The sequence below is a fragment of the Schistosoma haematobium genome, chromosome 5, assembly GCF_000699445.3.
Source record: "Schistosoma haematobium chromosome 5, whole genome shotgun sequence".
Classification (NCBI taxonomy): Eukaryota; Metazoa; Platyhelminthes; class Trematoda; order Strigeidida; family Schistosomatidae; genus Schistosoma; species Schistosoma haematobium.
In genome coordinates, this window is record NC_067200.1 from 7,765,971 (window position 1) to 7,791,881 (window position 25,911).

Below are 25,911 nucleotides of genomic sequence, written 5' to 3' on the forward strand. Positions count from 1 at the left end.
AGGAATTGGTGAGACTGCAATTTATGGACGAGCCAATCAAAGGCGTTTTAGAGGTTCCAAGGTTATGGCGCCAACTTCAGTGCTTAATGCTAATGTACGATTGGTTCACAGGGAATTTTGTACAAAACGTGATAATTGAGCGGCTATAACAAATAAAATGACGAGACTATAATTTGTGGACGAATCAATCAGGTATAAGATTACAGATCTCGGATTTGGGCACGAAAGCCTTTCATCCATTTGGGTAAACAGATTTCTGGCATTATGGCTGATGTCAGTTCGTGATGAAAACCCCATATATTATTCCTAACTGAGGCAAATTATGACAACTATCGCGGACTGGATAATAAAAGCACCAGTAACATTGGCTGCAGCCGGGTACTACAATATATACGGATGGTTGGGCCACGTGTTACGTATGCCCGAACACCGATTACCACGACGTGCAATGCTAACCGGTGTTGGACATGGTTGGAAGAAAGTTAGGGGCGGCCAAACCAAAACGTGGCATCAGTGCTTGAAGTCATTAACTTCTAGTCTGAGCCATGTTGGGAGATGCAGACTACTTGGTTGGGGTCCGCATGACTATCGTAACCAGTGGTTGGACACTTTTGGTGACATGGCTCAGAATCGATCACAGTGGCGTCGGTGTATACACTCTCTGTCTTCCCTTAAACTAAGAGAATAAAATCGCTTGATATCTTTCTTTCTGAGAACTAATTCTTTCTCCCTGTACTATATCCTTATATGCAATCTTTCTTTTAAATATTACCACCTCTGAATTAACTACTTTTATGAATCCGGTGTTTCATCTTGTTGTGTTAATGAGGTATGGCAACCTGGACCGATGCATATATGTGCGTGGTCCAACGTTGTAGCTGACTGACTGGCTGACTGTACAGACTCTTACATAGGCTTGGTTATGTACATCGTGTAGTTATCCACAAGTAGCATTTTGTGCACTCAAAAACCGGAGTGTACATAAACAATATTGAAACTATGTGGTCGAGGCTGAAAGAGTTTTTGAGACTTTACCATGGCTCCAGAAGCCGACTATTCTGTAGCCGTATGGATGATTTCCCCTACTGCATCCATTACAATTTTAGAACCTGTGAACCTCTTTCTAACCTTGACAAGTTTTTGAACCACGTATAAAAAGTGTATCCACTTTATTTCCTTGGTTTTGTATAACATATTTTTACTCTATACTGACTGTTTGCTGATTGACTATTATTTCTCAAGGTCACTTAAGATTCGTTCAAAAGTCGTCCATAAATTATAATCTCTCCGAGGAATTTGTTGAAATTCTATTCTATGAACTAGACGATTAAATCGTAAAGTTCGTCATCGTATAACGGAGTACTATTCGTCGTGGTTAAGCAAAGGACAATTAAGAATGATTAAAAGTTTTCGCTCACTTGGTTGACACAAGTCATCAAGTTGAACTGAATAAAGCTTTAAGGTTATCTAACATATTCCATCAAATTTGCTACATGGTTTACGAGTACGTCTTTTATACATTGCTAAAACCATCACAATCCATGTGTCACAAACCTAACCTTTGCATTCAAAAGAAATTTGTACAACCACTTTCGCTACCTTGGCCATCGGTTTAAGAGTGCTTACACTAGAACTATTTTCGTACTTCTTCCATTTGGTTTTTCCTTTTTTGGAACCTTGTATTTTTCTCAACATCCATCTCTTGATTCTTACATAACTATTATCCTACTGACTATCCATTAAAATATTCTGTTCGTTCTCTTTTTCATATATTATGTAACGTAGCAACTTCTTGATCTTCGAATAATTACTTTGATCATTATCAGTCCTCTTTCTTCCAATTATTCAATGTTAATTTAAATGTCATTATTTCATTATTATTACGTAACGTATCCACTCGATGAGTATTATTTCATTATTGTAAATCGTACTTATATATATTAGTGTAGCCATGATGAAAAACTAATCCAAAAGAAATTTCTTCGCTTGATTTGTTCTTTCTTTATTGTCTTTTATTGTCTTACTAGACAACATTATCATGTAGACAGAAGTGAACTATGAAGATAAGAGTTAATAACAACTTATCAATTTCAAAGTTGATAGAATGATCTATGAGTATGATGTGTGCTACTGATGTCGATAGATCTAAGTAGTATGTATCATCAATCACAAGTGAAATATCTGGCGGCAGAAGGTTAAGAAAATCAAAGAAAAGATAATGAGAACAGAGAATGATCGATATGGAAATGAATGAACAATGAAGTGTGAGACAATTGATGGATACTTTGGAAATGAGCTATTCACTGTACAGTTCACAGATTTTACTAAGATTTTCTGGTACTTTTGTGTCTAGATACATTCGATTGTTTCCATTTGTATTCTCGTTCATTACACTAGTTATTTATGGAATGATTTTTTATAGCCTACTTTCTATATGAGGTATTTGTTAATGATTTTGTTTTGAACAGACAATTGAAAGCTTTACAACTAATTCATTCAGATTAGAGAATCCAGTTTCAATAAATTGAAAATAATTAAGTGAAGTTAACATTTACAAATTCTAAAAGAGATTTCCAGTAAGATGACAAAAGTAAATAGCTGACGTAGGTAACTTAGTTCAATTAAATATGTAACCTGAGCATATCTACATTTAAAGATTCAAAACACATTGTCTATATTAAAGATTAAGTTTTATATATTTGATTGATGTATCGAAACGAAACCAGTAAATAAAAATTGACATTACTTGGAAACTATTTGGATAATGCGATGGCGTTTGAAGCGAACGGCATTGGGTTCGAGCCCCACAGTGAACATCAACTCTGAGGTACAGGTACATCTAGCTGACCAGTCCCAAATTGGAGAAAACGCGCGTCCTGGATTACACTGTTTAGCCTATCTGTCAACTTACTAAACGAAGTTTGTGGAAATTGCGAAAATTGTTTAATTTTCATCATAGAATTGACTCATTTAGAAGATTTCTGAAAACAACAAAGCACTGGACAGCCGTTTCGTCTTAAAAGGAAACTCACTAACAGTGTGTAATCACACCCCTACAAGGAATAGAGAGAGGATCTTCAGACATTAAAGTGAGCGATTATACTCCCAACCATAAAGCTGACATCAAATGGTTTACATTTTTAGTTTCAATCAATTATAAATCATGCCCGACCTTTACTCATTGAATAAAATTAAGAGTGTAAACCGTTGAATGCTAAGTTGACGATTTTAGGTCGAGCGCATACTGTGATATCTAAAGACTCTGGGTTCGATTTTCTATAGATTTGTGACTGAATACTCCTGAGAAGTCTCACACTATGAAAAATTGATGACATACAGTAGCAACATCATGTTAGTAATGCTGAGGTTATCTATTATGCTCAATTAAAAAGGATTGTCTAGGACAGAGTTCGATGGAGAATCTTGGTGGGCGACCTAAACTCTTCCGAGAGAAGTAACAGGCTTAAGTAAGTAAGTAAGTAAGTAAGTAAGTAAGTATCTGTTGAGGACGTTAGATCCCCAGAACTCACTTGGGAAAGATCCTAATTTTGTAATTTTATTCTGAAAGTTTGAATTTTATGTTTTCGCGCCAAGAGATGCTTAGTTGACCTACAGTTGACATTTTCCACTCGGGTATCCTTGACTGTCATTGGTTAACAGATTTTTTAGTACGCTATTTTGTGGCTCTTCCAAGGGCGTTTCTATCATTTTAGAAATAAACTTGATTTGTGTGCTTGATGACCTCTTATTTTCTGAGCGCTTATAGAATACATTCTCTACGCCTCATCAAAACTTTTCGATCTAGTTAGCAGGGCCGGGGACAACGGATTAGAATAACCTATCGTGTGACTGTATCTTTGACCTTTGTTCCGTTTACCAAGTAAGGTGAACTCGTAATAGCATTCAAGAATATCAGTAACCCCCTTATCTAGTTCATCATTATACCATGAAAAACTAAACTACAAAGTATAATTTACTTTTAATCTTGCCCAATTCACAAGTAGTTTTGCTCTGGCTAATGATTCATCAAAAGCATTTGAAAGAAATTCATTTCTTATTGAATTGGAAGAACCAGAATTGATTGTATTTAAATTAGTTCTTGCTGTTGACCATGAAGCTAATGATAATGATCGGGATCTCCAATTAGTTATAGAATTATCATTATTATTATTAATAGATTTCTTGAATGGAATTTTATTATCTTGATGATAACGTATATGAACAAAACAGTCGGAATTTAATTCATTATTTTGTAGAACCATTTCTATTTGTCTTTCAACTTCTAAATCGTTTTATAATAAGAAATAGAATAAGCATAATGAATAAATCATTGAGATTAGAAATAAAAAAACGAATTAAAGGTGTTTAAATAGTTGAATTCATCAGTCAATCTAAGCTAGACACAACATTGAAGAACAGATAAGGGTGATCGTTTGCTGTAACTGTGCTTAGACAATCGTTTACTGTTAGTAAACATTAATTTTAAGCATAAGGAGAGACATCGTCTAACATGGTGACCCCCTGCACCAAACCAACGATGGACTCAGATAGACTGAGACATTGTTGAAAACCTGAAGGCAGTGGACGACCGTTTTACCTTAATATGGAACTCCTTAGCAGTGTACATCCATGATCCTGAATGCAAGACTCGAACCAAAAACCTTCGGTTTCGTGTGCAAACACTACTGAGCCGGTATTCAATGATGTTAATGTTTTGCTTAAATCAACCCATGTTCTTGTGTAACCTTTCATCCATTGTCACAAGTAGATAACTATCTCCATGCGATATGGATTAAACTCCAATGGTCACTGCTTCTCACTAGAACTGCAATAAGTCGTCTTGAAGCTAGTCACTAGTAAGCATTTGATTACTATCAGAATGGAGATTTGTGGAGATTGTAGTAATTTTGATAGTTGAATTCATAAGTCGATCTAATATGAGGAGACTCTCACTAGGACGAAATGGTCTTCAAGTGCTTCTGGGTTTTCAATGGTGGAATTCAACGTTAAAATTTTTAATCCATAATCGCTCATTGATCACTGCCAACAGTTGATTGGTTGTTCCTGCTATTGATTCGATATTGTTGTCGTGTACCAAAACCATGTTTGTTACTATACACTCAATCATTAAATTACAAATTAGGAATTTTTTAATGTTAAGCCTTTTCATTTGTTTCTAACTTCTCACTATCTTCATTATAGTAGATGATTATTGTTGAACTTTGTACGGTAATCGTTGGGTCTATCTAATTCTTATAGATCCTGTCTTATAATTGGATAATCTCTCTTTCATTCGTAACTTAGAATTACTGTAAGTTAGCTCAAAACAGAAAAGTGACATAGATTGACACATAGAAACTATCGTGCTCTATTACGCATTAAATCTTATTAATTTGAACTGTTTGATTCCTACACTCAAGAAGAGATTGATGGTCGAATAGCCTTTTTAGACGTTCTCTTAATTAAGAGAGCGGATGGACCGTTAAAAAGGAACTTAAAAAAATTACTTAGCTTCGAACCTCTACAATACAAGCGAAACCTGATCAAAACCTTTAGTTACCGAATACGCACTATATGTTCTGCGGATATAGTTGAAGATGAGCTAAACACCTTGCATAATACTCTTAGGTAGAACGTTTACCCTAGGAAGTTTATAATTAAATATATGATCACGAAGATGAAAGTAGGAGAAATACAAACGGTGAAGAAGAAATCTCTATTCATGCGTCTACAATTCAAAGGGGATGTGGCTAGTGAAATATTAACTCAGAGATTACGGAGGACAATAGAAAAATCTTTTAACTCAGGAGAACTATGATTAGTGTTTTCTACAAATCCACTGGTGACACCGAGGCTAAAATTTGAATTACCTAGAATGACCACTTCGTTTTGTATTAATCAGTTTGACTGATCCTGTGGAGCAAGTTATGTTGGTCGAAGTTTTAGGAATTTACATTTTCGTGCTCACGAACACCTTCCAACTTGGCTAAAAAAGGTTTAGTGTAGAAAGTGAACAGTTTGATATTGGCCCATTTAGTACAAACTGGTCATAGTGTCAGTATAAACCAATCTTTTAGTAAAGTTGATTAAACTTTAAAAAGACCATAAAAATACATTTTAACCGAGTATTGACAATTCAACGAACTTAATCATTTAATTATCCTGTCACTCACTATTCATCAAAAACATTAGAATAATAAAACAAAATGTATGGAATTTACCTGACTGGAAATTATACTTTTCTTTTACATGAGATGATCTATCAGTTATATCAGTTTGTCTATTTGAATTGGGAATAGAATCAGTATTCGATTGAATTGTTTCAGTATTTGGTGTCGATATTTCCATATTAGATAAACGATACGATGTAGCTGATGAATTAGTGATTTGACTTTGATCAGAGAAGTGCATAAGTAAACATCGTATTCGATGAGAATCATTTAACCAAGATTTTAACTCTGCTTGACGTATATTCTGATCATCGAAACATGTGATCCCTGGGAGAATTTGACTTAATTAAGAAAATTCATAACAATAAAAGTTTCAATTGAATCTAGATAAGGAATACTTAATTTAACAAAGATGAAACTAATTATACTAGAAATGAACAAACTGTATACAAATCTAGTAGGATAATAATGTTTTTCTGGAAGAAAGTAAACCCAAGACAGAGTGGGTTAAAGAATGCTGGTCGGCAGCCCATGCTTCACTGGGGGGAACAGGCGTAAGTAAGTAAGTAAGTAAGTAAGTAAGTAAGTAAGTAAGTAAGTAAGTAAGTAAGTAAGTAAGTAAGTAAGTAAGTAAGTGAGTTAGTAAGAAGAAAGTAAGTTTAATGATTTAATTAAAGTTACAAATCGTTTATAAACTAAGTTAAAAACCTTTGGGTATGATGAAAATAGTCAAAAAGTTAATTTCATAGTCTTTATATACATAATTAAGACTAAGGGTTCATGCGTAGGATCTAAGAACTTGAGTTTGATGAAGTTGAGGCTAATCACTGTTGAGGAATGCCATACTAGAATGAAATAACTATTCGATCCTTCCATATTGTCAGTAATTGTCTGGCTAAGATTAACTTGTTATTTAATCTACAAGAATTACACTAATACACCTAATATGCTTTTTTCAATAATCTTTGCGTGTTAGTTTGACAAAATAATTATCACTTGAATTCACTTGATGTTGTTTCACTTGTATCTTCCTATTGTTACTTATGACTGTAATTGATCAGTCTCATATTGGCATATGTGCATCTTATGCGGACTGCCCAGATATTGCCTTAGATCACAAGCTTTATAAGCAAAGATGGATCATTTGTTTTCATATTTTGTCGATGAAAATAACTTAACACCTGTTTGCTTCAATCATTTCAAGGTAATGCATTGTATCTAATGCATGATTATTAGTATATTTCTTTACAATGTAGGGTTGTGAAGATTGTTGAGTTTAGATTGATATAATGAGTGGATCAGTGTCTGTTGTCCAACAATTGCTTACCAAAGCCATTGGTGGACGGTCGAACAATATCGTGGTTTGGTTGAAGTAAGACAATAATACCGTTGGATGTCAGTTCAGTGGTCCAGAGGTTAAGCGTTAGCGTGCAAGACCGAATGTCCCGGGTTCGAGTTCTGTGTGCGGGTTCAAGGATACACACCTCTGAGTAGTCCCATACTAGGACGAAACGGCCGTCTAGCTCCCCCAGGTTTTCAATGACGGTCTACTACAATCAATTTCGAATATGGTTAATTTTTGTCAAACTTTTATTAACTTATTTACCAGACAATGTTATTCGAACAGTGACAATCCGTTTATTTCTTTGTATTGTTTTATGATCACTATCATATCTTTATAAATATGTACGCTTGATCACATGTGACAGCCGGCGCCTAGATCTCTTTGTAGCTTAAATGTTAATCGCTTCAATATTGTTCGATGAATCATTCTCTTTCTCGTGTATGTGCCTGAATCCTATTATTAGCCTTTGCTGTGCCTTACTGCGCCTTATTCGATTTGACCATAAATTCACCTTTGTATTCGATCACTCATCTTCAAACTATGCAAAATCTTCTTGAACTGTTGTCGATATTATCCATGATGTTAATCACTAAAATGTTAGTTATTTGTTCCCATTTCTAACTTCAATAACTTCGCAATATTGAGTAACTGCCTACCAATCCGAATGATGAGTGATTACCACATTCCTGATTTGGTTGAATGCCATCGATCACAGGTTCTTATTTCAAACTCCAGTAATAAGTTGCTGCTGAGTAAATTATTAGTCTTCGGAAAGGAGTTTGTGAAAACTGTTTAGTTTTGTAGTTTACATAACTTACTGATCTTAATTAGACAGTTCACGATATACAATTTTCGAAAATCCTAAACTTTTGGTCATGAAATCTACTTTTAATTTCAATATGTGTTTTTTATAGATAAATTTCATTCATACTATAAAGTGAAAGGTTTTCTCATGTTAGTCATTCCATCTTCTGATATACTAAGTCTTAGAAACTTTACATCAGTAATACTATTTCTGTGGATCATAAATATTGAGAATAAGTGAGAATAGAGGAATGGGAAACTTTGAATAGCTATTCGTTTAATGACGTCGCAACTTCGATTCTCTTAGAAGTTATCTTTTGACATCTATTTTTTGCTCTTCATAAATTACAATCAACTAATAACTGATTTGTTATTCAGTTTTGTTCTGAGAAATTCTTTAGTTATATACTTATTGATATATTAATGGTTAAATTCATAAGTCGATTTCACGGTAGACCACCATTGAAAACCTAGAAACACTAGATAGCCGTTGCTTTCTAGTATGGGACTCTTTAGCAATGCGTACTCACTATCCCGTAAGTGGGGTTCGAACCCAGCACCTTCAGTTTCGTACACGAACGCTTAACCTTTAGAATTAAAAAGAAAGCAGTGATGTTATGAAGTTTGACATTTTATTCATAAAATAATGTGAGTTATTTGTTTAAATAAATAAGGGTTACTTGTGATCACTCGTCTGAACTTCTGATGTTCCAATTTCATCATTGTAAGTATCCTTATTAATCGTATGACAAATATCATAATGAAGTTAATCGACTTGTTGTTAGTGGTGTAAGAAAGAAACATATTACCATGTAAACGAAGATACATGCCAATTAAGTCCAGAAAACTACTGATCCCAAATATTCTTTCGTTATAACAGTAGTGATGACTTTTTCTTGAACGAAATGACTTTCTAAGGATTTATTTTAAATCCTACATGTTATTCTGATAAATAATCATAGTAAACAAAATACATCAAAGGCATGGAAATCATATTCCATCATGACAATGGTATAGACCTTTGATGTGATCTAGAAGCTTCGTAACCCAAGTGGATGCTTTCAACAATACTGTATCCTCTAAGTTAGATAATATAATTGGCAAGCTTTCATTGTCATTCTAAATAAAATCATCGGCGCATATGATAATGAATAATAAATATACAAATTCTAATATGAGACTTTGTTATAACGGTTGAATTTTCTTCATCTTTACGAATGGGGTGTTAATTTATCATAGACGAATATCCACACTAGATTCCCTTCTAGTGTCTATCGTACAGGACTTTAACACAACTCAGATCAAGAACACACGATTAACCTGACTAGAACGTAATTATATTTTCAGACCAAAAATCGACAACAAGCTGATACGGTAGTAATAAGGGTAAGGGAATACATAACTCATCTACTACTGTCAGACTATCTATTAGTCTGACTAAGCAAATAACCAATCATTATCGTCCTCACCCCCACAACACACTTATAAAAATAGTATAAAAAGCCTAAATCTACATGAAATAGGAGCTAGCGATGACATCAAAATACACAACCTAACTGAGAACCGGATTATATATGGTAACTTTGCCACATCTTGACTAGATCTAAGAACCAATTTAAGATTTTTAAAAATTGATTGATAACAATTACGTAAAATTAAAATGAACATACCTAACTGGTTGTAAATATGAAATATCCGGATGTGAATCTGAAGTTGGACAGTACCATTTGTCTAAAATATCTGGATTAAGTGTACGTATAATTTCACTTTTCTGACGTATTGAATCTTCAATTTGTGTCATTTGTATCGGTGTAACATTAGAAAATTTTGAAGTATTCCGTTTGTTAGGTATTGCATCACTTACTGGTGACATATGAGACTAAAATGATTAAAATACAAGAGATCAGTAGATATGTCAGTGTTCAGTAAAGAAAATCGATCACATAGTATATAAACCTAGGACTATTTAAATTGAGATGGTGGTTGGAGGTAGTCAACAGAAAACCTTAGACTTAGGTTTCGTGCTACTTAGCACTCGTCAGCAAGGTGTATCTGTAATCTTGAGGGAACTGATTTTTTCTAATGGATTCGATCCCGTGTAATCCAGCTTCACAGTCAGGGACGTTACCACTGATTTATCTGGGCCGCGACTGACTTCCCGTAGGACTGAGATGTATTTACAATTGATTGATCACTGGGTGGTGATCACTGACATGTATGTCAGGTCATTCTTAGTGCAGATCGGATCCTATCGACACGAGATCGAATCCGTCAGGGAGCATCAGTTCCCTCAAGATTACAGGTATACCATGCTGACGAGTGCCAAGTAGCACGAAACCTAAGTCCAAGGTTTCCTGTTGACTACCTCCAACCACCATCTTATCTCAACATAGTGCACTCAATGCCGAGTCACTTAGACTAGTGGCCACATTGCAACTTGGTCGATAGTATTAGATCTTCACTAAGAAGGATTTGACAAACATGACATTGATCGCCACCCAGTGATCAATCAATTGTAAACTAGTTGAATTGATTCGAGATGGTGATATTATAAAAATTATGTAAATGAATGAAAAAGTTATCTCCAAGATGCATCAAATCTCAATGAACTTGTAAGATAATATGTATTACGATGTTTTATAGAATAGATGGATCGTAGCCAGATGTGAAATTATCACTATCGATTATGTTTTTGCATTCCATCATACTACTTATTAATATTCGAAAGATTATGTTGTCAGTATGAAGGATCTGTAGAGATTATAATATTTTCACGATTGAAATCACGAGTCAGTCTCATCTAGGCCACCGTTAGAACCCTAGAAACATATGAAGGCCGTCGTGTTATAGCATAGGACTCATCAGTAGTGCGCATCCACGATTCTGAACAAATGCTCGAATGCTCACTTCTGAAGAGTTATATACTAGAACGAAAAGGCCTTTCTAATAGTAGCCTAGATTAGATTGACTCGTAATTTCAACTGGGAATAAGATGATGTTATTATCAATCATTTTTGAATGTGTAAACTTTGTTATCTTTCTCTACTACATAGAATTGTTACACCTAAACAGATACGAATACTTGACATTTAATCCATTTCATTATTACTGCTCTATCCGTCTGTCATTTTTAACAGTTTGCCTCTATTACATCTGTTGTTTATTGAAATATTATCTACTTAAAAGAGCCTTCGTATTTGAGTATATCATAGCACTTGGTTCAATGTTTAATATCTCTCTTCACTGATTTAAAAGTAGATCCATACCATAACCAAATTTATCAGATCTTACATCTTCTATTTAGAATCTTCGGAAGGGTTCTACAACTACAGTTATAACCATATATTTCTTGAGAGTTAGAATGTCAACTTGAAAAAGTCTAGAAAGAAAATGTTGAATAATATTTCACTTGAATTATCAATATTGATACTCACTTGTTTCATTGTTACCTCTTCAGATAATGATCCTAAAGATGTTTGTGAACCTAAATATCTAGAAAGACGACGTTGAAGACGTGGGCTATCAAATCCAGGTAATTTTTCTGATAACATAGTTATTTCAGATTTTAAATCTTCCATCTCTTCTAATGCACTATTTTTAATTTGTTTTATTAAGCTGTTAGGAAGATATTGAGGTAATTGAATAACTGGACCAACTGAACGATTGGATAGTAGAATCTATTTCATATAAATAAACATCAGGATAAATGTTCATTGAAAGTTTTAAATAGGAATTAAAGCAATTTGTCAATTATTAGAATGATAAGATTAATAATCAGAATGTCTAAATGAATCATGATTGTCAGAAGATCCGATGATCCATAACTTGATCCAGAATGTAAAAATAACTATGCACTATTGAGATATTCCAAAGTATAATGAAACAATTACCCAGTACTCATGGTTTTCAATGATTCTCCAAGTAATATCTAACAATCGGAATTCCATAATAGGACGAAACAATCATCCAGTACTTTCAAGTTTTCCATGGTGATCTAGCTTCGATTGACTCATGATCTTAACCATTAAAGTTACTATAATATCCACAAAACCCTGTCTGATACTAATCAAGATATGCTCACTAGTGACTGGCTTCAAGATAGATATCCTGGGGTTCTAGTGAGAAACAGTGGCCACTGAAGTTCAACCAGATCTGTTGTGAGATGGTAACTCACTGATGACAATCGTGGATGTGTCACTCAATTTCGTGGATTAGTTGAAGTGAGACATTAACACTGTCAGATACAGGCCAGCCCATTGGTCTAATGGCTAAACGCTCGTACACGAGACTGACAGGTCCTGGGTTCGAATCTCATGGATGCGCACTGCTGAGGAGTCTCACACTGGGACGAAACAGCCATCCAGTGCTTTCAGGTTTTCTATGATGGTCTAGCTTTAATTGACTTGTGATCTCAACCATCAAAATAATATCTAATCATTTTGAAAATCCATTTATGGGTAATGAACTATAATATTTTAATGAATATCTTAATAGTCTCTCGATATGTGCACAAGGTCATGTATTTCATTTCGACTGCTTATATGATTGGATACATTCCAGAGATTGTTTAGTCTATTCTGATACAGAATCTTTAGACACTGTAATATAGTTGTTATATCGCGATGAGAATAATGAATGGTAATTGCTGGAATCTATTTCTGGACTAATACTATATATATATTTCTATTGAATAAACTATGCATATTCATGTTCCTTTTATTATAAGCTTGATTTTGATTCACAGACTATTATTATACGATTTACCGTTCCTCAGTTATACCTAGTCTATTAATTATCGTCTCCAATATTCACAGTCACATTTGGCTTGATCTTGCAAAAATATTGTTTTCTATTTTGTTTGGATTGTATATAAACATAGTATGTTTGAAATACAGGATTCATATCGCAGAGGCTTAGATTTGTGTTCTGGACTCAATAGGCAAGGCTAGTCAGGAAGAAAGACCGATGAGGACTGTAGACTGCTCGTACAGGTTTTATGCGTCATTGGTTCGATCGATAATTCACTGTTCTTTAATTGGCGGTATCATTAAGTTATATATTAATTGGGCACCAAGGCCACAAGTTTCAATCAGTGAAATTTCTAAAATCTCCACAAAACCCCTTCTGACAATTTTAAGTAATAAGTAACGATATCATTATTTACACATCTTTCTTCGGCTATCCTTTAAATGCTTCATGATTATTTTAATTCTGTTGTTATAACGATTTCTCCCTGTTTCCCTTTCTGTTCTTTTCAATTCAGTCCTCTCAATCTCCTGCTGATAGACATCCTAGACCCGATTGTGACTACATACTACTTATATCTGTCAGCATAAGTAGTATGCACCATACATATACATCTGCATATATATATATTAGGTTCACAATCAGTAGATGGTATTAAAAGCTTTTAGTTATTGTGTTACTAAAACAAATAAATTGGAACCACATAAATATTCAAATTCTTAGTAATGAATAGATCTATTCTATGAAGGCGACTGTTATTATCTAATTATGAGTGCGTCCCAAATTGGATGAGTGTTTTAATCCATATTCTATTGTTCAATGTTAAGTGTTTGGACAAATATCATTTATCCATTGAAATGAAATAATTTTATTTACTCCCAGTATAGAATCTATGAAGTTCTAAGTAACTATATGTGTGAACTTATGTAATCTTTTCTGTTCATGTGTATAGGGGATCAATAAATGCTTATATATATAAAGCCTGACATCTAACATTAAAGCCACTATGGCTTTTCTCCTTATTTCGAACAAGGGATTTTGATGATATGACCATAAATATTAAAGAAAATAGTGGTTGATTTAACACTATCGAAATATGTTTTATGGTGTGTGTTACTGATGACGACAGATATAAGTAATATATATCATCAATGTACAATGGAATGCCTGGAGACAGAAAGTTAAGAAGATCAAAGAAAAGAGAACGAGAACAGAGAATGATTGGTGCGAAAACAAAGGGACAATAAAGTCTGATACGATTGATTGACATTTAACAAATGAAATGTTTACTGTATGGTTCTCAGATATTACTAAGATATTCTGTAATGTCGTATTCAAATACATCTGATTGTCTCCACTTGTGTTCTCGTTAACCACAGTATCTAGCTTTACACTTTTTTTCATTCAAATATATTTCTAAAGATGTAATGGACCGAGTAAAAAATTATCTCTTACTGTAACCACTCTCGAACTTGAATCTAAACTAACCATAATGTGATTACAAGAGTTCATTATTACTAATGATATAATTAATGTACAAATTACTGGCATTTATATTCAACTATGAAACAAATAAAAAGGTACAAGTACTTATAAACAATTGTCTACACAAGATTTTCAATGTCCGTTGACCGGATACCATCAGCAACAATCTACTGTTAGAGAGGACAAACCAGCTCCCATCTGAAGAGGAAATTAGGAAAAGGCGTCGGAAGTGGATAGGACATACACTACAGAAATCAACAAACCGCATCACGATTCAAGCCCCAACTTGGAATCCCGAAGAAAAACAGAAAAAAAGAAGGCCGACGAACACACCACGTCAGGAATTGGAAGTAGACATCAAAAAATGAATAACAAGTGGAAACAAATGTAAAGGATTGTCCAGTAGAGAGTTGGATTGAGAATGCTGTTTGGTGATATCTGCTCCTTCATGAGAGGTAAAAGGCCTCAGTACGTAAGTATATAATAAAACAAATATAAACGATTATATCATTTCCAAAATTATCAACGTCTATTAAATGAGTGCTTTAAAGAGTGGAAAGTGAAAACGTGTGAGAAATCGATCATTCATACAGCACTGTGTATAAAAAGGGAAATTTAAACAACAATTATAATTCATTTCTTTATGTACGTTTAGGCCGACTGATACAGAGGCGAGTTGTTACGTTTCAACCGAAAACTCCTCACTAGTTTCTATTAACAGATTAATATCTTAGACCTTCATATATTACGGAGAACACGACAGGATAAAGTTCATGATTTCCTATTCAACCACGGGACTTAAATTAGAAAGAATATGAACTACTGGTGATCAACTTAGTAGTTCAATAGTATCATACTCTCTATTGGAAGTAAATTGTAGCTAAAAACTACTGAAACATTTACTTACCAGACAATTTAGATAATTCTTTTGTTTCATTCGTCTAGACAAATGTTCTTTTAATTCATAATCATCTATTGAATCACCTGATGTTGTATTCATCATTGGCATCATCAACTGATTACGTGGTTCAATATCTGTATCCATACTGTCATCAATTATATTAAGTGTAAATCCACGTTCATTACAAATTCTTTGTAAATATGGCCAAACATACATTCTTAAATTGGTGAGTTCAATCCGCATATCTATAAATGAACAATGATTACAATATACTTTTAGTTAACTAGTTCCAACTAGCATGAAACTTAAGATTTATCATCGACTATCTTCTAACCATCTAACGCTAAAATCTGTCATATTGAAGGTTTATACCTTCTTATAAACTAGTAGTATTGTATAGACTTTTAAAACTTTCCACTTATCCTAATTCTTCTCATATATTTAATTTTAATTATTTCCAACTTTTATTCTAAAGGATTTCATGGAATTGAGCATCCAGGAACCAACATCAAAACTGGACGCATAAAGTACAATACTCTCTGTCTAACATCAATTAATGGTGGGAAGAACTTTAACTATCCACCCTTATAGTACTTCATGGTATAAGTTAACAGTCAATTTGTAAAATATTATGCGATAATTCAACGTACAAGATACATTGAATTAACCTGGAATTTCCATGATTTACAGAGATCATCATATAGTTGATTCAAACGATAAGTTTCATTTTATCCATTATGTGATCTAACCTTCTAATTAATTTATTTTCTTGCCATTGTTCAATTGCTAAACAAGTAGAAATAAGATCTAATCCAAATTTTAATTGATCATAATTGGAGAGCAGTTTTGTGGATATTATAGTAAGTTTAATAGTGAAATTCATGAGTCAATTGAAGCTAGACCACTACTGATAACCTGGGAGCACAGGATGTCCTAGTGTGGGACTCTTCAGCGGTACGCATCCACGATCCCGCTTAGCAAGGTTCGAACCCAGAACCTATCAGTCTCGCGCAAGAACGTTTAAAATCTGGACCACTAATTTGGCCGGTATCTAACAGTGGTAATGTCTAACTTCAACAAATCCACGAAGTTACGCCAACGTCCACCATTGCCATCAGTGAGATTAACTGATTAACCATTATGTTATATGTTTCGATGTTAAATATTCTTATTTATTTAATCAGAAGACATTTATAACTAGTCTTTTTGATTCATAAAGTATATTTCAAAGAACCTCGGCTTCCACCAAGGCAGTATTCTTACAACTCAAAAACATATGGAACTCAAAACAACTGTCAATCAATATTAAAACCAGAATCTTCAATACGAACGTCAAGACAGTCCTACTGTACGAAACTGAATCCTAGAGAACTACTACAACCATCATCAAAATAGTACAGGTATTTATAAATAATTGTCTACGCAAGATATCCAATGTCCATTGACCGGATACCATCAGCAACAGCCTTCTCTGGGAGAGAACAAACAAACTGCCAGCTGATGAGGAAGTTAGAAAAGACTTTGGAAGTGGTAACGACATTCAATACGAAAATCAACAAACCGCATCACGATTCAAGCCCTAACTTGGAATCCTGAAAGGAAACTGAGGAGAAAGAGATCGAAGAACACACTACGTCGGTAATTGGAAGCAGATATGCATACATTTAGAAAATTACTTTATATTTGCATATGTTTACATACACTTGTTTACTTGATAATTGTGCTTGTTGAAGTGATAATATGTAGATTTATAAAAGTTTGATCAAGTTAGTTCTACTTTTATTTTATGAGAATCCAGCTGTTTCTATCTTCATTTCTGGACGAGCCTTGGCGTTTTCAACATGGAAACGATTGAGCAGGACAATATTGGATGGAGGGTACTGGTGAGCGGCCTATGCTCCTCTACGAGGGGTAATAGGCGTAAGTAAGTAAGCAAGTAAGTAATCTTCATTTCTATTGTTTAAGAGATTTCTAGGAATCTTCAAAATCCAGTAGTTTACAGCTGCTTTATTGTTTTAGATTTCACTACCTCTTTGTTATTCCAATGTCATCTCTATGTGATTGTTTTGCTTTTTTTTTCAAGGATGGAAAAAGTGATACAGCGTTAAGTTTAATGATTAAACGGGGTAAAGGGCTCTATATGATGATTGGTTATGAAGCGCATAGCAATCAATTATAACTAGTAGTTATAACATGTATGTCATACATATAACAAAATTGAATTCATTTATGTTATATTTACCTGTTGGATCTGCTATAACATAAATATAAAGTTGTCTATCTGGAAACGGTTGAGGTTTGGGATGATCTTTGATACATGATAATTGTTTTCTTATTGAATGATTATTATGTAAAACCAATTTGGTTTGATCCGGTTTTTTATGGGTTTGTGTTTTGAATAATGACTGAAAAAAATTGTATTACATAAGAGTTTAAATCTATTTCTAAGGAATACTGTTATCAGAGATGTTTCTTTTAGTGAAATATATACCGTATAGTGTTTTAATGGCCAAGGATCTGACTCCAGTTGGATTGTACGAGTGATCGTTATTGAAATATACATTCTGATTTTTCTCATATATAATTATCGGCTTAATCCGCTATAATAGTGGATAAAACACACATTGAGGAAAGTACCCAACTGCATCACAAGATAAGCCTTCACATGGAATCCTCAAGGCCAAGGGAAAAGAGGAAGATCAAAGAACACATTACGCCGGGAAATGGAGATAGACATGAGAAAAATAAACGAGAATTGGATGGAACTAGAAAAGAAGGCCCAGGACAGAGTGGGTTGGAGAATGCTGGTCGGTGGCCTATTCTCCATTGGGAGTAACAGGCGTAAGTAAGTAAGTAATCCGCCATAATGTATGAATTAAATAAGTCAAATACGAGGATGGATTTTTGAGTACATATATTTTGTACACTTACTGATCTGGACAGACGATCAGTGGAACGAAGTGAAGGGAGCGAAGAAAGTAGAGCGAAGCGAGATGGTGTGCAGTGGAGAAAGCGTGTGAGCCAACTCAATTTAATCGAGAGTTAGTCAACATTTATAGTCACACAAAAATAAGTTACAAATATGTGATGAATGAGATAAGCAGTGCACACACATACGCTCATATAAAAACAGTCAAGGTTGATAAGCGAGTAATTAACATGGTCAAAATGTAGCTTGATTAGAATTGATAAACTGGCTTGTCCGGAAGCTAGAATAAGCTTTGTGCGCTTGACATAGGACCAGCCACTACAGTGTAGTTGGATAAAGTCAACGGTAAGCCAATGTACACTTTTCAACAAGATGTATCTGGAATTTAAGAAATCTGATTCTTCCTGGATAATCTTAATCTACATCATCCAGCTTCACGCTTCGAGACGTTACCATGAAGTGATTCCAGGAACTGTTAATTTTCTATAGCTCTGATGGATTGATAATTATAGGACTAGTAAGTATTTGACTCCTCGAGATTTCAGGTGTAACTTGTTGAAAAATGCCAGCTAACATGAAACCTAGATTCAGTATTACTCATAGACCAACTTTATTCTTCTGACACCTTAATATAGTAGACACATTTGATGAGTTATTTCGATTATTGATCTCAATTTAATTTGATCAACAGGATTTGATCAGCACAAAAAAGATTAGATCATTATTCACTATTAGATTGATTGTAAACATTCTGTTCTTTTATCCGAACGATGTATCATTCAATTTTATGATCGTATCAAATATGTAACTTTACACTATTTGTAATATTTAATTCAGAGAAATGATTTGATAGTAATTTATTATTACTTGGTTGATATTTATGTGATTTCATCAGTTGAAATTGTGAGTCAATGTAAACTAGACCACCATTAAAAACCTGGAAGACGGATGTCTCATCCTAGTATGGGAGTCTTCATTGATGCGCATCCACGATACCACATGTGAAACCCGAACACAGGACCTTCGGTTTTACACGCGAACGATTAACATCTAGAATGTTGAGCCGGTATCCAACGGTGTTACTGTTTAACTTCAATTGATTCATGATCTTGTACAACTCTATTTCCCGACGTAGTGTGTTCTTTGGTTTTCCTCTTTACCTTTTCCATTCAGGGTTCCAAGTTAGAGCCTGCACGTTATTCAGTTTGGTGATTTGCGTAATGTATGTTCTATCTACTTCCAACATCCATCCTAATTTCATCTTCAGCTGGCTTGTTCTCTCCCACAGTAGGCTGTTGCTGGTGGTATCCTGCCAATAGATGTTGAGTATCTTGAGTAGACAGCTATTTATAAACACTTGTACCTTCTTGATTATGGTTGTAATAGTTCTCTAAGTTTCAGCTCCGTACAGTAGAACTGTCTTGACGTTCGTATTGAAGATTGTGACTTTGATATTGGTTGATAGTTGTCTTGAGTCTCATATGTTCTTCAACAGTAGGAATGTGGCCCTTGCTTTGCCAATCCTCACCTTTACATCTGCATCTGATCTTCCTTGTTCATCGATGACGCTTCCTAGTTATGTGAAGGGTTCTACATCTTCCAGAGTTTTACCATCAAGTGCGATTGGATTGCTGTTCTCCGTGTTGTATTTGAGGACCTTGATTTTTCCCTTGGGTGTGTTGAGACCTACTGATGCAGAGACTGCTGCTACATTGGCTATCTGTATCTGCATTTGTTCGTGTGTTTTGGATAGGAGGGCTAGGTCATCTGCGAAGTCCAAATCGTCTACTTGGTTCTGAGCTGTCCATTGTATGCCGTGTTTTCACTCAGATGTCGAGGTCTTCATAATCCAGCCGACCACCAGAAGGAAGAGGAAGGGGGATCCTTGTACCTATAAAAATTGTTGACCTGGTTGTTATATATGTATATCTGCATTTCACAAACGATAGAATGTTAATAAAACTCACATTTTTATCATCTTCAACATTCTCTAATTTCTCTGTTTCCTGAGATTTGATTCCACCAAATTCAGTATATCTGTCAAAAATCTTACTTTCTTCTTCTGCTTCAATAGTGAGTTCTTCGAATTCTTTCACAGTTTTCTAATTAACAAAATAATAATAACACAATCTGTAATGATTTCCTTTCTATATAAAGCTTTGATTGAGTGTGAAATATTTATCACTGCTAACAATAGTATACTTCAGTTATCCATTTCCTATGTCATCAGAAATATGTATCATGATTAGTGTTAGAGATTTGTGGAGAATTTTCAAAAATGTAGTTTAACAAACACTAACCTTAGTTAAACAACCTACATAGTACTTGACAACTATTCTATCCTTTCATGGAATTATTCAACATTCTATTACAAAACAGAACCTTAGTATTTCCTCGTTTTCAATTATTACCTAAATAAAATCTATTCTTGATTTAAACTATGTAATTTTCAGTACTATCTACTGAAGCCAGTCAACTAACCATCGAGGACTATTACCAAACATATTTTCCTTCATAATATAAAACTCCTAATCTGTTTTGGCTGTTTCCTCGTTTTTAATAGTTTATAAGCTGATAGAATCTAATCCTGGAAGTGGATTCCAGATTCTTTTGTGTTGGTTGTTTGAATCATCTAATTGATGTTGAGGACTACAGTGATCAGTCTCATTTGGTATATGTACATCCTATTCTTTTAAATTCCCACAGGGTGAATATATTTCAAAAGAGGCTGATCAATTCCATCCCTAAACATGAGTAGGAAGATTGAAGTAACCGATACAAGTGAATTAAAATTTCACAATCCAGTAACCACCTGGACTCATTAGCTTAGTCGACAGTGCGCTGGTGTTTGGATTAAACTGTATTGGGTTCCAGTCCCCGAATAAGCATCAAGTCTGGGATGCAAATGCATCCAAGTGATGAGTCCTGAACAGGACGAAACTAACGTCCTGGATTTCACGCTAGCCACCATTCATCTCTACTTATAATGAAATTTAGATTGTTCAGGATAATTCATAAAACTGATTAGTTAATTATGATTTTTCTTTATCAGGTAGAAAAAATTGGCGGAAACATTCTTATCATGGCATGCAAAGTTCCTTTTTTCAGATCCTAGTTAAAGAATTACTATGATCAATGAATAATATCTAGTGAAAAAAGCTTTAATTGTTTACTAATGTCATTTGAAGTTTTACTATGAAGTTATGCTGTCCGAAGGGGTTTTGTGGATATTATAGTAATTTTGATAGTTGAGATCATGAGTTGATTGAAGCTAGACCATCATGGAAAACCTGGAACACTGGACGACCGTTTCATCCTATTGTAGGACTCCTCAGCAGTGCGCATCCACGATTCCGCCTCGCGAGATTCAAATCCAGGACATATCAGTCTCGCGCGCGAACGCTTAACCTTTAGACCACTGAGTCGGCATCCAGCGGTGTTAATGTCTAAATCCAACTAATCCTCGAAATTGAGTGACACATCCACCATTATCTGATAGGTCCTGGGTTCAAATCTCTCGGGGCGGGACCGTGTATTCGCACTTCTGAGGAGTCCCACAGTAGAACGAAACGGCCGTCCAGTGCTTTCAGGTTTCCTATGGTGGTCTAGCTTCAATTGACTCATGATCTCAACTATTAAAGTTATACTACTTGTCAGTAGTAAACGTTGGTTTCAAAATTTATCCATTGTGAAAGCTGTGATCGTAAAAATGTTAGGTTCTTTAGAACTAATTTATAAATAAAACGTTTTTTATACGGCAATATGGAAATGATTCACTTGGGATACACACATAGAAAAAAAATAATGATCATTTGCAGTTATTAAATATTTACGAATAGAAATGTAGTTTAAACAATGTAAACAAAGGTAATAAGACAAGAAATTTAAAATCCATTACTGTAAAGTGGTTTAATATAATGTGGATTGATTGAAGTTAGATAATAACACCGTTGGATGGCGGTTCAGTGATCTCGTGATTAAGCATTTGTGCGTGAGAACGACAGGTTCTTTGGTTTGAATCCCGCAAGCATGATCGTGCGTGTGCACTACTAATGCGTCTCATGCTAGGATGAAAAATCCATCCAATGCTTCCAGGTATTCCATGATGTTTTAGCTCTAATCGACTTGTGATGTCAACTATTAATGTTTTTCGCTATACTTTCACGTTTCGTAATATTTTACTACAATTTGAACTAATTATATACGACTCTTAGGAATTAAAATATTTAAATAACTAGTAATGACGAATGCTTTAGTGGTCCGATATCTGACTCCAGTTATATCGCATAATGATCGCTATTGAAATATATATGCCGCCAATCTTTGTATATGATTATCGACTTAAATTGCATTAGCAAATGACGGAATTGAATAAGCCAAATACGAGAATGGGGTTTGAATACGTGTATTTTGTACACTCGTTGATCTAAACCGGATCATTGTGGAACAATCAATTGAATGGAATTCATCACTCTACGTCAACTTCATTGATTATGAAAAAGCATTTTATAGCGTGGACAGGACAACACTATGGAAGCTTCTTAGACGCTATGGCATGTCTCAGAAGATAGTCAATATCATACGGAATTCCTATGATGGATTAAACTGAAAAATCGTGCACGGAGGACAGTTGATAGACTTGTTCGAGGTAAAGACCGGTGTCAGGCAAGGTTGCTTACTCTCACCCTTTCTATTTCTCCTGGTGATCAACTGGATCATAAGGACGTCAACATCTGGGGGAAGCATGGGATACAGAGAACAGCTAGGATGCAGCTGGATGATCTAGACTTCGCAGATGATCCGGCTCTTCTATTGCACACGCAACAACAAATGCAGGAGAAGACGACCAGTGTAGCAGCAGCCTCAGCAGCAGTAGGGCTCAGCATACACAAAGGGAAAAGCAAGATTCTTTGATACAACACAGCATATAATTACCGAATCACAATTGACGGAAAAACTTTGGTGGATGTATAACCTTTACATATCTGGACAGCATCATTGATGAACATGGTGGATTTGATGCAGATGTGAAGGCGCAGGTCGGAAAAGCAAGAGCAGTATATTTACAACTGAAGAACATTTGGAATTAAAAACAATTGTCAACCAACACCAAGGTCCGTTGGCCAGACACTTTCGGCAAAAACCTACTATGGGAGAGAACAAACCAGATTCCAACGGAGGAAGAAATCAGGAAGAAGTGCTAGGAGTGGATAGGCCATACATTGTGGAGCGAACCCAAATGTGTCACAAGGCAAGCCTTCACATGGACTCCTCAAGTCGAAAAGAGAAGAGGGAGACTAAAGAACACATTACGCCGGGAAATGCAGATAGACATGAGGAAAATGAACAAGAATTGGATGGAACTAGAAAGGAAGCTGCAGAACAGTGGGTTGGAGAATGCTGGTCGACGGCCTATGCTCCATTAGGAGTAACAGGCGTAAGTAAATAAGTAGGTAGGTAAGTCATTTATGCTCAATTACTTACCTAGACTAAACAATTTAACTTTATCCTAGTTTTATCCACTAGTTGACTATCATTAATTGTGATGTCATCTCCCCTACTTTATATGACTAGTTTTTCAAACTGGATGTTAAATTATTCATAGGCCCAATGACATCAATTCAATGATTTGACGATAAAGCACTCTTCGAGAAACTTGAAAGTTCTGTATTCTATCACTGATTGTATTGTGGATACATACAGAGGTTTTTTTCATGCTAGGTAAAAACAGTTGTTTAGTACATCCTAATTCTTAGGTGGTTTTCTTGATAATGTCAATTCGTAATGTTTAGCTACAAATTGTGGTGTGAGCCACTTATATTGACATAAGTAGTATATTACGATAGTCAGGAACAGAATGTATTTCGGTAGAAGATCGAGAAGGAAAGGACAGAAACGGAAGGCAATTGGCATGAAATTTGAGACGATGGACTGATATTTTCAAAAGGAACAGCCAAGTTTGAGACAATGGATTGATTTACTCTATAGTTCTCAAATTTTAGTGAGATGTTCCGTAATTTCGTGTACAAATACATTCGATTGCCCCATTCGTGTTCTTGTTCACCATAAAAATGACTAATTATTTCCATATTTAATAGTTATATATAAAGATGCCACAAGTATTTGGAGTTTAAGAACACATGCCAACCCATTGAAATCAGGAGTCAGAAAAGAAGAGGTTTGAAGATATATTTGATAGACTATCAATATACCGAGAAGTGACTGATCTAAACTGGTTAGCGGTTGTAGGAGTTGTTGGGCACAGTGTACCGACTTGTGATCTGGTATGGATACGTGATCGAGCGCCTTCAGCTAGCTGAGTCCATTAAAATGAATGTGGTCAGCATCATATGTCAAAGATTTACAGAGCTATTGATTTACCGCTACATTTACGTAGTCTAAGTGAAATATCCTCATGAATATTCATTTAAATCAGTTCTTTATATGAATCCTCAGGGGTTTTTAATTAAGACATAGGCTACATATTTGAGCCGGGAGGCGGAATGTGATAGTCAGAACATTTTATTTTAATAAACAGAAAAAATTAACTACATTCAATAGAAATGTTTACTTTTCCTTACTTCACTTGAATGACTGGTTCTAGTTTTACCAGATTGTAGTGATAGAGATTGTGAATCGTATTTTCCACTAGTTTCAGATGTCTGTTTGTTATTTAATGAAAATGTATATGGAGAACAATTTAAAAAACAATATTATGAATGAATATAGAAATCTATGTATAAGTTAAGATAAATTAGAATTAAATTTATCATTATCAGTAAGGGAAGTTGTGGAGACTATAATATTTTTGATCTAAGCTAGATCATAATTGAAAATCTGAAAGTACTGTTTAGTCATTTCATCCTAGTACGTAACTCCTCAACATTGTACATCCACCATCCTGAATGAATGACTGAATGCACAATGCGGACGACTTCCATACCAGGACTCAACGGCTATCCAGTACTTCAAGGTTTCTAATAGTGGCCTAGATGGGACTGACTCCTGATTTCAATAGTGACTGTTTGTAAGTAGTATGGTGGTCTAACTTAGATCGATCCATGAATTCAACTCTGAAAATGTATAATTATCAGTATATGGTTGTGGGGATTGTCAATGTTTGGTTGAGATCAACTAACTGATCAATGTTAGATCACCAATGTAAACCCGGAAGCACTGGTCAGCCAGTGAAGTTCAACCGAATTGGGTATGAGGTAGTTACCCACTGAAGACAATAGAAGATGATCGCGCAATATCGTGGATTAATTGAAGTTAGACACTAAAACCGTTGAATGCCGGTTCACTGGTCTAAATGTTGAGCATTCACGCGTGGGACTAATGGTCCTGGGTTCTAGTGATTTATGTGGGAACGTGGATGCATATTACTGAAGAGTCCAGTGCTTACATGTTTTCAATGGCGGACTGACATTAACAGGTCTATGAACTCAATTAAATATGTAAAACAAGTATTTGCCTTTAATTGGTTTATCCTAAATGCATATACAATAAGAAGCTAAATATTATGGCATAG

At 34.8% G+C, this 25,911-nt stretch overlaps 1 protein-coding gene across 1 annotated transcript in view; it reads right to left on the minus strand.

Annotated features, from left to right (window-relative positions):
• MS3_00009079 (uncharacterized protein) overlaps window positions 1–25,911 on the minus strand; it is a gene marked incomplete at both ends in the record, with an annotated part of 46,965 nt that overhangs the window by 14,931 nt on the left and 6,123 nt on the right. The window contains 8 exons of the mRNA XM_035732995.1: window positions 3,978–4,282; window positions 6,222–6,511; window positions 9,990–10,198; window positions 11,754–11,996; window positions 15,458–15,696; window positions 17,694–17,856; window positions 20,348–20,482; window positions 24,962–25,042. Coding sequence (XP_035589875.1) covers window positions 3,978–4,282; window positions 6,222–6,511; window positions 9,990–10,198; window positions 11,754–11,996; window positions 15,458–15,696; window positions 17,694–17,856; window positions 20,348–20,482; window positions 24,962–25,042 — 1,665 coding nt within the window. The remainder of the gene's footprint in view (window positions 1–3,977; window positions 4,283–6,221; window positions 6,512–9,989; window positions 10,199–11,753; window positions 11,997–15,457; window positions 15,697–17,693; window positions 17,857–20,347; window positions 20,483–24,961; window positions 25,043–25,911) is intronic.